Genomic DNA, 16,568 nt, shown 5'->3' on the forward strand with positions numbered 1-16,568 from the left:
TCTGAGTGTTAAAATGGCAATTGGGTACAATGAGGACTAATGAAGAGACTTGTTCAGCAACGCCAGTGATGCTGCTGGGGAAGGAGATGAGGGCTTGTATGTAACCCTGATAAGGAACATGTTGGCCACCGGCACCTTCTATCTGGAATAGAGTCTGAATGGGCTGGATGGGGAGGAAAGATAAGTTGTTCAAGTAGAATGTTTCTGAAACAGTTGTTACTTGGGAACCGGTGTCAAGGATTGACTCACATTCAATTCCTCAATGGAGACAGATGCAGTACAGCGTGGGCCTACGAGTCCAAGGGGAAGGGATTGGCTATTTTGGCATCTTTGTTTGTATCTATCTTTCCCTGTCTGGGTTCTATTCATTATACCATTAATGGGTTTGGGACTCATATGTTGGCACTTAGCGTCCCGGAACAGGAGCTGCTACTAGTTTAAAGGCATGGAGGTGACCGTATGCTTATTCCTGTGAGCTTCACGTTTTTGTCTCAGCTCTGTGTTCTTTTGATGGGAACAAGAACGGGGTTGGGGGCACTGACACAGTGGGCAACAATGTGACCATCTTCACCACATTTAAAGCAGAACCATGGCTTAGGATAAACGAGGCGTGTAATTTCGAGGTGTGGAGGCATTTGTGACCAAGCAGCTGGTTTCAATTTGAGTTCTGTTTGGCTGTGGCTCTTTCTTGATGGACAGGGTTGCAATGTGTTTCTTTAATTCAGCTACTTCATCACAGAGTTTTTGTGTGTCATCATTTTTGCTTTCGACTGGGGCTTCAATTCCATAAACAGCATGGGCATGCACTGAAGCTCTTGAGCTCCCTAGATGTTTCTTCATCCTATCTAGTTTAGCTGAATGACGGTCTTCTTCTGTTCTAAGCCGATGAAGCAATTCAGGAAATGAGGGTGGGCTATTTTTCTTGTTCTAATTGGAGACCTAAAATCAACGAGTGGTCCCAGCATCCTCTGCAGAACTGTCTAAAGTGTTTTTCTGAATCTACAAGTGGGGCTCCCCCTCTAGAGATGACTTAAGTGAGGAGGGTCTGAAGTCTGAACAAATAATCAGATGGCTTCTCTCCAGAATTCTGGTTTGCACTCAAGAATGCAGCAAAAAGCTCTTCTCCATCTTCCACGACTCCAAAAGCTGATTCAAGATGGTTTACATACGCAACAGGGTTTGCATTAATACCAAGTGGTTTCACCATGTCAGCAGCTGGACCAACCAAGCTCTCTATTATCTTTCTATTTTTTTGTGAATCAGTGACATGGGTGTCACTTAGAAGCAGTTCAACTTGAGTTCTCCAAGCTTCATAATCTACTTCCCCATTTGGTTTTGGAAGCCTACCTGAGAAGGTTCGAATTTTTTGGGCTACTGTATGGATGTGCTGACTCGTTCTTAATAACGTGTTCCACTACAACTCTCTGAATGCTTGGGGGATTAATGATGTTTTCTTCAAGGCTTATAGAATTACGCACAGATGAGTGTGTGGTTGGAGCACAGTGAATGTCGGACATAGACTGGCGTCTGTTACATTCTTGCTAGTCATGCTAGACGTGTGCTCAACATCAATGCTAGTGTTCTGCATAGGGCTGTATCCTATGTGAGTTCCTGTGTGAGTTTTCTGTGATGCTGTAGATCGAACGCGCCTCAGTTCATTCTCTAGGATCGTGATAGCCTGATGTGGCACTACCACCAATAGCTGAGTTCTTCAAGATATTGCTGGGCTAAGTCTTTGCCTATTTCCTCTTGACATATTTCTCTAATTGTTCTGATGTTCCATAGAGTAGTTGGATCGCTGGGACTAGGTATATTGCCAAGGGTATCTGGGTTGATCATGGTGATTGACTTTTCACACATGAATTATATTAGTACTCTACCATTAGGTTTATTAGGGTCATCAGGAACTCTGATGCATTTTGAAATCTCACCATTTTGTTCAAAAAAACTTTATCATTTCGTTAGAGATTATTTCATTGATGCCTTCAACTAATAAACAGTTTTGTCCGTGGACTTTATACTGATTGCAAAGATCCATATTGACCGTGTTATTTAAAAAAAAAAAAAAAATATATAATTAAAAAATATTTTTATAGAGAGGTGTGGTCAGTGGGATAGTATATGGTCTGATATCTAGGTTCAGTGGAGATTGGTGTAGGTTTTTTCTAGACCAGATTCTAGTACTCACTCACTTTTTGTTCTATTTAATATCTAAGTCTAATTGTATTTTCCTTTTTAAAATACTATTAATATATTAACCTAACCTTATACTATATTACCTAATATCTTGTCTTATATTTATTATCCAATATTATTATATACTATAAATTAAACCAAAATAAAACCCAACCCAAAACGAAATGTGAGTGCACTCAAGAAAATAATAAAAGAAAAGAAAATAAATGAAAAGGGGAAATGGTTCAGTCCAACTTGTGCAAAGTGCAATGTCTAGATCCTACCACAATCACAAGGGTAAGGGGATGTGTAGCCTAACAGGCAGTCCAAAAGGAAGGGGCAAGTTGATGTAGATGGTGACGATGGTGAATCCAAATCCAGGACGATGAGGGAAATCCAGAAGGTATCCAAGAGTTCCAGGGCAAGGCAACGGGGTTTGTTCGGGGTACAACAAAAATCAGTCAGGATTCCAGTACAATACAAAATACAAGGGAAAAGTCTTCTTTCTTCTTTTCTTTTCAAAGGGTGATCATCAAAGCTTCGTGCGGGGGAAAGAGGATCTTTATATTGTTTTCCAATTTTCGTTTTTAAGTATCCAAGTGTCCAAGTGCCCGTAGTTCCAAGTATCTATTATGATTTCGAAGTCGTCCGTATTTTAAATCTTCTCAATCTTTCTCTCAGTCTCTCATCAGACGTAGTGCTACTTCTTCTTCATTTACTGATTGACGGTTTTCTGTTGTTTTTTAACATTTGTCTCGTGTTGTTGTTTTTAACATTTGTCTCATGCACGCATCTAGGGGCTACCAGGGAATTATTGTGCATCATGATGGGAAGTGGCAATTCATTGGGTTACACAAGCATGGGAACACTGATAGCTACGATAGTGTTTAAACTGAAAGTGACTAAGTAGTATCAAAAAAGGAACTGTACACTACATTATACACAAATGGAAACCAATTTCTACAATCTGCAGTTGTGGGCACTTTCCAAATGCCTGGCTAGATAATGATTAGTTACATTACACACAATAGATAGTTGGTCGGCTAAATACAACGACCATAACCATAACCCCTCCGCTCACCCTGTATCCTGACTGAGGTGGGGAGTATGTACAGGGGATCCCCACCACCCCTGGTGTCCTGATCGTAGAGGTGTTGGCGCAGCACACTGGAGACCATCTCCTGGCTCAGGGTGTAGCGCTGCAGCTGGTCAGAGTCCAGAGGCATGTGGAAGGCCAAGCAGAAGTCAACGATCACGCTGCCATTCCTGTAGGGAGGACGGGCCGAGTGAGTCAGCAACACAACATGGCCTTGGGAGATGTGGAGGGGCACAGAAAGGGAACTGTTCCGAAAGATTTAAAGTTTGTCATGTTTGAGTATGTGTGTGTGTGTGTGCGTGTGTGTGTGTGTGTGTGTGTGTGTGTGTGTGTGTGTGTGAGAGTGTGAGAGAATACAGTGTGTGTGAGAGAGTGGATGAGTATGTGTGTGTGAGAGAGAGAGAGTAGTGTGTGTGAGAGAGTGGAGTTTGTGTGTGTGTAAAAAATTGTGTTTGTGTGTGGTGAGTGTATGGTGAGTGTTCAGAGATGTAGAAATAAGTATGTCTGTGTCTGTGTGTGTCTGTAGCTGCTTTCAGACATGTCCTTCGCAATATATGCAGAGCTTTGTCAAACGGAGGTGAGACCCTTCGGGTGATTCAGATATGATGCTAGCATGCTGACATTATGCTGTCATATGTGTGAACGACACCATACGCACATTAACAGAATCTCCGTGTGGTTGAACAGGTTGAACGTGGTTGAACATGCACATGACACAAGCTCATTTACACACTGTCCATCGGAAATACTAGAAGGGGAATAGTGTAATAGCCAGCTAAGTTCGCAATTCCAAATGGCCGGTTATGTTGTTCATATATACGGCCCAACCGCTTGACATCCGCAGAACATGCGGACTTACACATAGGTCTGAAAGCAGCTTGTGTGTCTGTGTGTCTGTGTGAATGTATAAGTCATTCACCTTAATGTTTTGATCCTTGCGTGTCTGAAGTATCGCAAGGGCATCGGAGGAGTGGTAAAAAGCATTTATCTAAAAAAAAGACACAATGAGAAAACAAAGTGACAGAGAGCTGATAAGTAGTTTCAAAAGGAAGACCTTTTACAATAGAAGCCTTGTCTCTGGCGTGTCTTATGGGCTACTAATGGAATTCCCCAGAACAGATCCACATGTGAGAACAAATACACACAGAGACGTGTAACACTCACACACTGAGGTTAAGTGTCAGACTCTTTACTGGAAACTCTTGACTTTGCACAGGCTCATGTGAGAACTGTCCACATCTCAGTCTGACACTTACTTCTCCTTCCCTGTTATTTTAGCTTCTGCCAAGCTTCTGTATGCAATTAATTTTAAGAAATCTTCAGCGATCTTAATTTAGATTAGACAGACATCTGGAGATTTCCATAAATCAGACCTACTGTATATAGCTTATTCATTTCTATCTTTAGTCACTCTGTCTACTGATGGACTAAAAACAGCTAACAGCTTTAGGTTGAACTTTAAACAGCTCACTGCAAGTCATAGTATAAACAATGAACCTGCCTGGCTGACCAACATATAAAGGAGTGCAGGGACCACATTTATTGGACATGTTGTTAGCACGAATTGGCTTCCTTCTGAAACTCCTGGCAAAAAATGTGACCAGACAGCTGATACCTTGTCTTGCAATTGTGTGGCAAGGTCATGCAGGGCAGTGGTGTTCCTGGAGAAGGTCTGGTTGACACTCAAATTTCCGTTGAAGATTCGCGGCACCACAAAAGAGCTGACATCATACTTCTCATCTAGATCCTTGTAAAGCACTGATGAGACACACAGACGACAAAAAAAAAACCTTATACACGGTAAAAGCCAATCACAGTCTCAAGACGCATTCTTCAACAACTATGCATTACACTTTCCCTTTCACAATCAGTTCCATATTAAGTCATGAAGGTCTGAAGTCATTTGGCCTATGATGCTAACCATTTTACCATGAAACCTATTCAACCTTTAGACACATCTATATAAACTCTCCATAACATTAGGCATCTCATTATGGTACTATGACTTATTCATAGATAATCATTCTTCCACCAATAAATATCAGGTTGATCTCAGAATGGTTGCCGAGCAACAGCAAGACACAGCAACTCTAACTTTTGTATCAATTTGTGGCCGCACTATAATATAGAACGAAATGTGGTCAATCTGAAGGGTTGTGTTGGGTTTTACAATGGCACTGAATGCAATTTATCCAATCATAATGAAGGACCGGAACTATCTGTTTTAGAAATTTCATTATAACCCTGAAGCCTGCAAAATAACACAATGCCCATGTATGGCAGTGGCTTCCCCTGATGCCTACACTCAGATTATAATTTATCTAGTCATAATGATTCACTCCCTGACATGCTAAAATGCTGATTATTTTTAATGGATCATTATGAATTTAAAAACCTTATTTCATATCCAGATCAAAGAGGTCCTCCTGTTACATACTGTATATTATATTACAGCCACACAAAACCAGTGAATTGCCATTTTTAAATAAATTTTAAGAACCCCGTACCTATGTTGAGCCCGATGGAGAGGATTATCACAAGGACAATGACAAGCAGGAGTATGATGAGGACTAGCCACAATTTGAGCCCGCACACCGGATTATTCAGCTCCTTCTTTACTCGCTTCACAGCAGACTGAGCCTGGAGAACACAAACAATCACCATGAATGAATCAACCGGTCCTCACAGCCCCTGCAGAGAGCAGTGGAGAAGGAGACCAGGCCCAGGCGCAAATGCACCACAAAAATGCTTAATTTTTTCCTTGAAAGTAATTCAAAGTAATATTCTCATGTACTGTATAGCTGCATGCCTTTGGTATTTAACAGAGTAAAGCAAATAATGTTTTGTTCATTTTACATGGATGTTCCAAAATGGCCCAGACAGATGTGTTGGTATCCCTAAAAAAGCTGATAATGACTATTGCCAATCTATTGGTATCTGCGTTTGTAACAGCCAATAAATATTTTCAAATTAAGTAAAGGGCAACCAACTAGTGATCCTTAGCATCCTAGTGATCCGAGCATTGGTTCAATGGGGGAGGCGAATTTGATAGTTGGTGTATTTGTGAAATATAAACACAGTTATACCGAGTAACTTCACAACTGCATTACAATTTTCTTTCTGACATGTAGCTAAGGTAGTTCTCTGTGGTCGCACATAAGGGGCTTACAGATAGCAGGTGGTGGCATGCACTGCACTCGCTGCTAGGTTGCACTGGGTTGAGTAAATGGGTCAAAGATTTGTGTTGTGCTTGCTGTTGGGCTCATTTCAAAATAGCAACACATTTGTTTAGCTACACAAAACATGGTTGTAGCTAAAAAATGTGGAATGTGCAAGAGTGGCAGAGCAGCTAAATGAAAAGATGAGTAATAGGAGTAATGGGAGCATATAACCACCCCAACTTCGGGGTGTCCTATTTTTGGTCAGCGTTGCCTCATTTCAGAATCTGGTTGGTGGTTACCCTTATTCAATGTATTTTTGCACAGAACCACTTGACAAGCGGAAAAAACTGGCGTCCCTTATATCCTCTAGCTGGGTTGCAGTTGCAGTGTAGTTTGAGCCACATCTGAGGCACGGATATGATGGAGGCAGTGTGGCTGCTTTAACCTGCCGGTTACATGGGCTGAATGAAGATGACGACCCCCCCCGAATAGGAATAGGCTTATGACCAAAAATTGGGTTCTTTCTTTCATTTCAGCCATGACGGTACAGTAGCTCAACCAGATGCATGACTGAGTCTGTAGCCATGCAGATACTTTAACAAAGGCATGAAGAAGAACTATGAAGTCAAACATGCATGCTTCACATGCAGGTAAATCAGAGCTGAGAACTACTACCACAGCACTCCAATAATTACTTGTTGGCAGGCCAGTTGGTTAGTGTGATTGCAAAACATAAAGCATGACCTAACCCTGACCCTGTGTGGTGGGTCATAGGGGGTCATTTACAAGAACGGCCATGAGGCAACACTGTCTGGATGATCGAATGATACAGTTGTGAAACTGCATATGAATTCACTCACCTGACACCCATGAAGAGAATAAATACCACACCCAGTACCACAACAGCATGCAGAGGCCACATGGAAACATTCGACAGGTGAGGTGACACATCCAAGAATTTACGACGTAGCCTGTAAGTGCCCATATACTGTATACTCCTTTGTAGTTATGATGGGAGTTTCAGAGTACAGGCATGATTGGATCATCTGCAATAAATGCTTAATAATAAATAAACTAGTTAATAATTTGCCAATGTTTAAACACAGGGGACCTTCTGTGTATACTACACAGAGGATTGTTTTCATTACACGCTCACTTGAGTTTGAGCTTTGTTTGAATGCTGCGCTTGAGCAGCAGTTATTTGCATGCAAAGTCAGATCTCTGCTAGTGGGCTCTCCACAGGACCACACAGCTCCATGCCTCTTTACTTATTCTATAATACTTTAAATATTCTCTTTCTCTCCCCCTCTCTCTGTCTGTCTCTCTCTCTCTGTCTGTCTGTCTGTCTGTCTCTCTCTCTCTCTATATGTCTCTCTCTCTCTCTCTGTCTCTCTCTCCAAAGCAATCCCCGGCCTGATATGAGTGATCATATACTGTGTGAATCAACCCTTTATGAGCACTTAAAGCGCTATGCTGTTTAGATGGCTGATGCAGATAGCATACAGTATAATGACTGGGTGGCCATGGTGATACTCCTAGGTGAGGCATGGCTGTATTTACCTTTGTAACCTCCGGAACTGCAACACGGACAGAGTTGTCCTCCACTGGACTAGCTCCATCCACATTGTTGCCCTCGTCCTCCTACAGAGAGAGAGAGAGAGAGAGAGAGAGAGAGAGAGAGGAGGGGGTCACTACAGATGTGTTCATAGATCTACAGTTTCAGGCTGAGAGCACCAGCTTCAGTTTCAGGAGGGAGGGACAAGTTAGGAGGGACAATGAGGTGTTTAAGCTGCTCCGAATAGAGTGTCCTATTATGTACAAAACACAAAGCTGTTTTCCAGCACCACGCCGTGGTGGCAACCCCAAAGGGCACTAGCATTCTTCCTAAACCAGACTGAGCCTTCAAGCAGACCGTTTTCATACATTTATCAACATCTGGACACGGAATGGGGACAAAATAGTTCAGAGGATTAAACTCAGCTTTCAGTGCAACAGCAACAAAAACAAAACAAAATTGCAAAACAGAAACTGGTCATGTAAATACCCGGCTGTAGACTGTACAGCATTTTGCATTTCAGTCTTGCCGTTTCTTTTCAGATGGTAAAATCTCTCGAACCAGGGTGGCATAACCTGTTTGGAACAGGATCGAGCAAGATGTTGCACTCCTTTTGATTTCTCAAAACATACACATTAAACCCACTGGCCTGATTCCCATCTACATTCCAGGCTTACTGCTCCAAGAGAAAATATGCTGTTTCCTGAGCCATTTGGTTTCAGCATTCTCTAAGACAGTCTCTGCTAACCGAAGATTATAATGCATCTGTCAAATGTTTCATTTTTTAACTCTGTCTGTAAGGGACTCACTAATATGACAACAGATCCAGCACCATTTGCATGTAAACGTTTGTTACAACCTCCGTGGCAAACACCACTGATAAGGAAACTCTGCTGGGTTTGTAAGTTACAGCCTTAAAACAAGTCCAAGAGTTGACCATTAACCAAATTTTAAGAAACATGTGACTGCACAAAGGTTTTCCTGTCTGGCAGCAACAAGAAGCGGTTACATACAGTATTGCGTGCAGCTAGGAAGTACTTCTTTCTGTTTCTGCAGAGAGAAATACACACGAAAGGCAAAAGCTTGCGACATTGGGGGGGGCAGAGGTCATGACTGCTTACCCTCCTTCATCCAAAGAAAGTCATAGACAGGTTTGACACGCCAATCCAGAAAAACGCAGCCACTGGAAAGCTGGAGTTGGTTGGTGCTTGTTGGAGTTTGCTGGGACAGTGTCAACTGACAGATGACTAAGTTGAGTAATTGAATAGAAATGGAAGAGTCAAGCTGGAAGGCTGTTCCTTGTGTTTATGTCTCTGAGGAAAAGTGGACATCTGTAATGGTTTCCTGTCACTTGGCCCAGTCTAGTAAAATCCAGTACAAGTGAACCGTGCCCAGTGTGAGTATGCCCTAAGACTCTAAAATAAATGGAGGAAGCTGATGTTCATTCAACTCACATTTTTTCTATACTACAGCAAACATATCCACAAGCCTACTGTTATTAGGCTGTTAGACAAATACTGCAACCTATTCAACTAATGTTGTACCCTTCACATCATTACTCTATTCTTCATTGCCATCAGTTTATGGACCCTTTCAAGAGAGTTCCATTATCAGCATCATAGTTGGCCCCACAAGACCTCCTTTTTAACATTCCATATGTTATCTTAATGCAGAGGAAGTAGGTTGGGGCCCAAATAGAACGTTCAAGCATTGTTTTTGTTTTTATTGCTGAAAGGGTCTATACATTTGTTTAAGGAAGCATATAATGATCCACTTAGAATGTCCAGTGCTAGCTATTTGTTTGTGATTAGTAATGTTCCCATCCTTCATGCAGTGCTAAGGAATTTTATGTACAGATGTATGCACCAATTAAAGAATACAATTATAATATAACTATAACATAACCTACTCCCTTCATTGGAACACACACAATGAGTTTCAATTACTGTGGAAAGTCATTTGTTTGTCTGTGCATGTCTGTATGTATTCTTTATGCAATATGTTGTATGAGTTTATATCTGGACTTTGAGTCCGTAAATGAAGTATAATCCACTTGTGGTGCAGACTTACCTCTATATCAAGCAGAGAGCTTGTCTCTGATACTGCAGCAGGTGTGTTTGGAAGGAAGCCTCCATTCCCTGATGCTACCTGGAATGTCCAATGATTTCACTTATATCAATTAATAGCGTATAGTACATGGGGAAAGAAATAGATAACACACGGTAGAAAAATGGTTTCTAACCAAATGGCTGTGCAAAGTCTTCTTGCTCCAGTTTAATTAATTAAAAGCTATTGTAGGCCTACTACACTGTGATCCAGTATGTAATCGCTCGTAGGCTACAATGGACTGCTGATTATTTCAAGATGTCACTGAGTTTCATGCCATTTACAGAACTCTGTATTACTTTTGTATTAGGCTACTTTACCGACCTAGGCTATCTCCATTTCGACATGGACCATTGATAACAAGATACTATGCTTTGGAAACAAACGTTTTCAATGACAATGGCTTCACACATTAGATTACAAGGAGCGAATATAACTGTCCTCAGAATTAAGATATAGGAAATAATAGCAAAGACCTACGGACGTTGCACGCGCAATAAAATAATCTAACTTAAACCGAACGACCCTGGTTAAGAAACGGAAAAAAAGGACAGGGCTTAATCATTTAGTTGTTTTAAAGAACAAATTGAGACTTGAGCCCTACAAACCTGTATCTTGTCAACTGTTTCAGCGGAGATATTATTGTTTTCCAAGGGTCGTAATTCCATTGAGTCGCCCATATTTCCTAATGTAGCCGACATCCAGCCAGGGAACACACCTTTCCCCCACACTCACACACCCGGAACTACAAAAGCGTGAATGCCAAAGTTAACACCTGAGATGCAACGAAACTTTATCCATCGTCCAAGTTTCAGTCAACGCTGTAAAGCGAGTTGCAACATTTATTTTTTGTAGTAGCCTGATGTGTTTTTATTATGGGCATCATCCCTTGATTTTCGACCATCTATGTTAGCTTCACTCGAAGAGCTTAGGCCTACAGGTAAAATGACGTGGGAAGTTCTTCTTGGCCGCGTAGAAGACGCCATCAGGGAAACTGCAATTCCTTCGGACAAGTGCAGTCTATGACGCATCGCTCTGTCGGAGGAAGTGGGCCAGCCTGCACGCTTTTACATTTCTTACACATTGTAGTCTAGCAGCCTAGACCACACTGAAATTAAGCTACTAATAAACACAACTATATTTAAAGGGATAACAACCTTCCTCTCGAGATCATTGGCGAACTGCCCAGGTGACTGATATGTTCCCAGTTAGTAGGCCTATGCAAAACACACTCCCGTCGATAACATAAAGTCTCTGAGGAACTGTGGTGAAAGCTGAAAAGGTCGTTTACCTCATTTTGTAAACTTCAGTTTCACTTCTAACTCCCACAATTCAAACTTTGAACTTAGACTAGTCTACTCTAGTTTGCTAGTTTGTGGATTCTAAATGCCTTGAAATTGATTGAGCAGTCACAATCAGCCTGATATGGACAAACAATTCAACAATGTAAATGTCCTTGACTGCACATTGAGTTTTAACGTTTTATGTCTTTAAATGTGTCATTGATTGTTGTTGAAAAAATCGTGAATTTCACACATCATAAAGAACTAGTGTGCTGTTTATAGACTTCAGTTCTGTCATCTGCAAACTTGACAAACTGGGACTCAGTACCTATCTGCAACTGGCTACTGGACTTCCTCTGGACAAGTAGTAAACAATACCTTTGAGCACAGGGGCCCCCAAGGCTGCGTGCTCAGGCTCTTCACCCTCTGACGCATGACTGCAAACCTACAGCAACAATCAAAATTTGCTTTCGTGGGTCTCATCACCAAGGCGACGACGAGACTCAATACAGGTTGGAGGTGGTGCAGGGACAACAACCTCCTGCTGAACGTCAGCAAGACCAAAGAGATTGTTTGTTGACTTCCGGAGGTCACACCCAACACCTTGACCATCGACGGTGCTGTGGTGGAGAGAGCGAGCAGCACCAAATTTTGCACAACTGGACCCAACACTTTGGCGAAGAGAGGCTCAGCGCCGCCTGTACTTCCTCTTTCCACCAGCCATCATGACCACATTCTACCGAGGCACCATTGAGCATCCTCTCCAGCTGTATTGTTGCACTGAATACAACAGGAAAAATGGTCGCTGGAAGGATCATTGGTGCTTCACTTTGAAGGACACACACCACCACCTCACCCGCAAGGCGACCAAAAGTGCAGTGATGCAAGTCACCCCGCTCACAATCAAACAGCCTGCGCTCCCCACTACCAGACTAGCTTCATACACCAAAAGGATGCCTGAACTCTCCTCCCTCCTCTCCCCCTCTCCACCCTCAGCTACATAACATCCTGGACGTTGGACCCACAAGGCCTCTCCACTTGCACACTTGGAACAGCCTTGATTGTTGTTGTCCTGAAAACACAACACTTCTGCTAACTCTTGCCACTATGCCACTTTCTTTATTACTTAGGTCCAAACAGAACTGCCTCTTTTGGCCTGAAAGTATTTTATTGAATGCACAATTTCAACCAAATTTTGCTGCTCTTATTTTTCATTAAACATTTCTTATTTCCTTTTTTTGTTTACTTGAATGTTATGTTTGTCTGTGGACTTAAATTGGTAAAATATGTCTTGTCTTCACCGTGGGATAGTGAGAAACGTAATTTCGATCTCTTTGTATGTCTGGAACATGTGAAGAAATTGACAATAAACTATGAACTAGTGCAGTGCCCGTTCAAACATGCCATTAGAAACCCGTAGGCAATTAGCCTACATGCCCGCAGGTATACCTGCTTTAAAAATAGAATGATAAGGAAAACATCATTCCAGCTGAGCATTCAGTAATGAATACTGTATATTATATATTAGGCCATAATTAATATGAAGTAGGCCTAAGCAGAATTAAGGCATGCATGTGACATGGGGGCGGTTAGCACTCTGGACTTGTAACCGGAGGGTTGCCGCACTTAACCACTGCTCCCCGAGCGCCGCTGTTGTAGCAGGCAGCTCACTGTGTGTTTACTGTGTGAGTTTCACTAGTTCACGGATTGGGTTAAATGTAGATACCAACTTCCCTCACGGGATCAAAAGAGTATGTTTCTGGGTAATTTAGACCGTCCAACATTGTCAAAACTATCTAATTAATGTAATTTAATATAATTTATATTTAATCTATTGGCAAAAATAAGCATGAGGTGATGACATTTGTTGCCGTGATGACAAATCACTGATCGTAATCTATTGCAATTAATTAAATAATTAAATTAAATAAATGAATAATTTAGAAACCCAAGTTGAACTGACTTTGTGCAAAAAAAAAAAAAAAAATACAATAAAAAGAGTACTTTAAATGTATCTACAAAAATGTCATCACCAACACAGTCATCATTATCACTACATTTCATGTGCTGGTAATGACTGTGTTGGTGATGACATTTATACCGGAAAAACTACCCTGCAGCAAAAATGATCACCATGCAAGTGTAGCTAGCTTTCTACATGTAATGTACACCATTTAAACTATTAAAGTCATTTTAAAATTTCAGGAATATTCAAAAATACAGAAATACAATGCGTATGGTAATGACACATAATAAGTGTACATGCCCAAAATGAGGGATAAAGAGTAGATTTTCTTATGTTTCTGGACATTAAGGCATCAATCTTTCTGCTTGACCCCCATGTATTCCACTGTGATATTAGGTGACCATGGTTACCAAATATTTTTTTGATGAAAAAACAGTAGCAAAGTGCCTCTATGTAGAGTGTGCTGGTAATGACGGCTAAACCATGGGACAGGTAAACATTAAGCAAAATAAAGCAGGAAATGGATATGCATAATGTGTGCATGCAGTTCATTAGTTCAGATAACTTTTAATTCATATGCATGATTTTTGTAATTCATTTTTGATAAATAATGTTTGAGATATGGCACAATATGTGAAAACTCTGGTTGTGGACAACACTAAAACACTGATATTGTACCATAAAACAGCAATAAAATGTGTCTAAATCATGAGTAGGAGCAACCATTAAAAAAGTATAGGCTTGTTTTTCTTTATGCTAATTAGTGATGCTAAACAGTGTTTTTAATAGAATTACACCCTGTGGACAGAAATAGGCCCAAATTCTGGGAGATTCTACAGATCAGAATGACTTACAGGTGTTGCACCGAATTCTGTGACCTGTCGAAGATGCTCTTAAGGGGAGCTGTCCACTTTAATAGTTCTGAAATATTCTCTATTTTGATGGTAATGTCAGGTGACTGCAGGGCTACTGTTTTAACTTGCGATCTAGGCCTAGCCTACACATTAATTCACATCAATACGAACATAGAAAAACGTTGACATCTGCATGTAAGTATTGGCAGTATAGGCTATATACCACACAGCGACATAAATAATAGTAATTATATAAGATTAGATTGTTGCACCGTTTTTATGTTCGTTGGAAGATATGTGAACATATTAAGCTTAGGCTATGCCTACTCGATACATCAGTCATGCCTGTTCTTTGCTACTTGTGAGAGTCCTACTGCGAGTGCTGCCTGTGCAAGTGTTTCGGGGTGTCACTGAAGAAGACGTTTGAAGAGGGGAAGAGGTCGAGGAAGAAAAAAAGTGAAATCGCTTATTACATAGGCATAGGAAATTGCAAATATTTATATTTTTGTGTAATTGTTCAATATTTAGTGTAGTCATTCCAAATCAGAACCCCTGAAGTAGGCTACAAAGCCTATGATGCTTTCGGGGAACAGGGCCCAGGAATGCAGACTGAGTACAGACAGATAAATTATTATCCCTTTGTTTGGCCTATATGTCATTGTTTAATTATTCCACAAATTTGAAATATATTTCATTATCAATTATCAACCTACAATAGGTTACCAAGTGATTAAGTGTACCTCTCATATAGGCTACTAATAATATTAACTAATAGATAAAGACTCACAAAAAGTAGCCTACTATTTCTGTTATCTATTTATCCATTGATTACTGTTAAGTCAATTATTAACTCTATAATTCATGTTTTGCTTTCTTTTGTAGGCTAATTATTTCTTTTTAAGGTCTAGATCTATCTACAGTAGCCTATGTTATATGTCAATGAAGTAATTCAGACCATTTTAAAAAGAGAGGACTATTTATTTTTTTCTGAAAAGTCGTCTCAGCAGAAGCCTGAAGGGGAAGCATCCGGAGCCAGAGGACTCCTCCCGAGGAGCTGGTTGCTCCAGCACCGCCTTTCGAGCGGTCCGATTCGCGCTGGCGAGCCTTCTCCAGTAGTTTCTCCTCTGTGTGGTTTTGGGGCTGTTCTGGGCGATGTTGGCGATGAGCGCCTGGTCGCCGCTGTTCAGGACCAAAGGCAGAGTCTGGGTCCTGCAGGCAGCGTTCTGAACACCGGGTACTGGGATCAGTAGTCCCTGGGTGCGCTCGGCAAGGGCAGTAGCGGTCTCAACGAGCACGTTCTCAATGGGCTCACTGGAGGTCAGGTCCTGTCCTACTGATTTTTCTTTAACTGGAATCTGAAGGTTTGGGTCAAAGTCATCCAGCACCTCCCTCTCCACATCCACCAGGACAATGTCATCCTGGACGACTGCCTGAGATGCCACCACAGGGAGTGGGGTAGGAAGTTCAGCAACAAGGGGTAGTCTGACCTGCTCAGCCTCCTCTGGAGTGACATCCTCAACCATAAGGCTATCGTCCAGAATAACGTTGCCCAGGGGAAAGATGGGGGTCACCTTACCAGGGTTGGGTTTAGAGAGGGGACTGGATGGATAAGACTCCTGGACCTCCACCCAACAAAGTCGTGGGCTGGGTGACTTACACTCAGGAAGTGGCGATGTATCACATCTGCTGCAATCCATGGTTTACTGTGAAGTGTCTCCTGCAAATAGTAGGCTAATAAAAGTGACAAAATGATACCTTGCAGCTCCACATGACGTAATTGACCAAACCCGACGTCACAAATGACCCTTTCAACAATAAAAACCAAAAACAATGCTTGAACGTTCTATTTGGGCCCCAATCTACTTCCTCTGCATTAAGATAACATATGGAATGTTAAAAAGGAAGTCTTGTGGGGCCAACTATGATGCTGATAATGGAACTCTCTTGAAAGGGTCTATAGGCGGAGCGGTCTAGAATCTTTGGTAAAAACTATGGAAATATAAATATGAAAATATGAAAAGTTTCATATTTAAACATAAAAATGGTAATATAACTCATAATATAATAAAACAATTGTAACAGAGAAATATGAACGTCTGTTGAATATTATGGCAGAATTAGTTGGCGAATTAACCCATGCTGTTAAATAATATGGAGGAATTATTTGCCAATTTCACCCATATTTAAGGCTATGTAAAGAGAAATACCATCAAAGGTGCAAACATACAGTATAACCTAAACTTTTGCTTCTGGTTACGTATGAGACTAAGCACACAGCCCAAGTATGATTAACAGGGTAACATATTAATTGACAATAGGCCTATCCAATGCAAGGTCACAGAATTCAGTGCAACACCTGTTAGCCTAACAGC

General features: G+C 41.2%; 1 protein-coding gene across 1 annotated transcript; it reads right to left on the bottom strand.

Annotated features, from left to right (window-relative positions):
* Positions 1 to 3,333: 3,333 nt before the first annotated feature.
* On the bottom strand, positions 3,334 to 11,205 carry LOC125308193. Its single transcript, XM_048264527.1, has 7 exons — positions 10,702 to 11,205; positions 10,058 to 10,135; positions 7,993 to 8,073; positions 5,779 to 5,911; positions 4,887 to 5,029; positions 4,191 to 4,259; positions 3,334 to 3,441 (listed from the first exon to the last, which is right to left on the bottom strand). Exons 1-7 carry the CDS (start codon positions 10,792 to 10,794, stop codon positions 3,421 to 3,423), a joined length of 618 nt encoding a protein of 205 aa, XP_048120484.1. The 5' UTR covers positions 10,795 to 11,205; the 3' UTR covers positions 3,334 to 3,420.
* Positions 11,206 to 16,568: the final 5,363 nt, after the last annotated feature.

This window comes from Alosa alosa, chromosome 15, assembly GCF_017589495.1.
Source record: "Alosa alosa isolate M-15738 ecotype Scorff River chromosome 15, AALO_Geno_1.1, whole genome shotgun sequence".
Taxonomy (NCBI): domain Eukaryota; kingdom Metazoa; phylum Chordata; class Actinopteri; order Clupeiformes; family Clupeidae; genus Alosa; species Alosa alosa.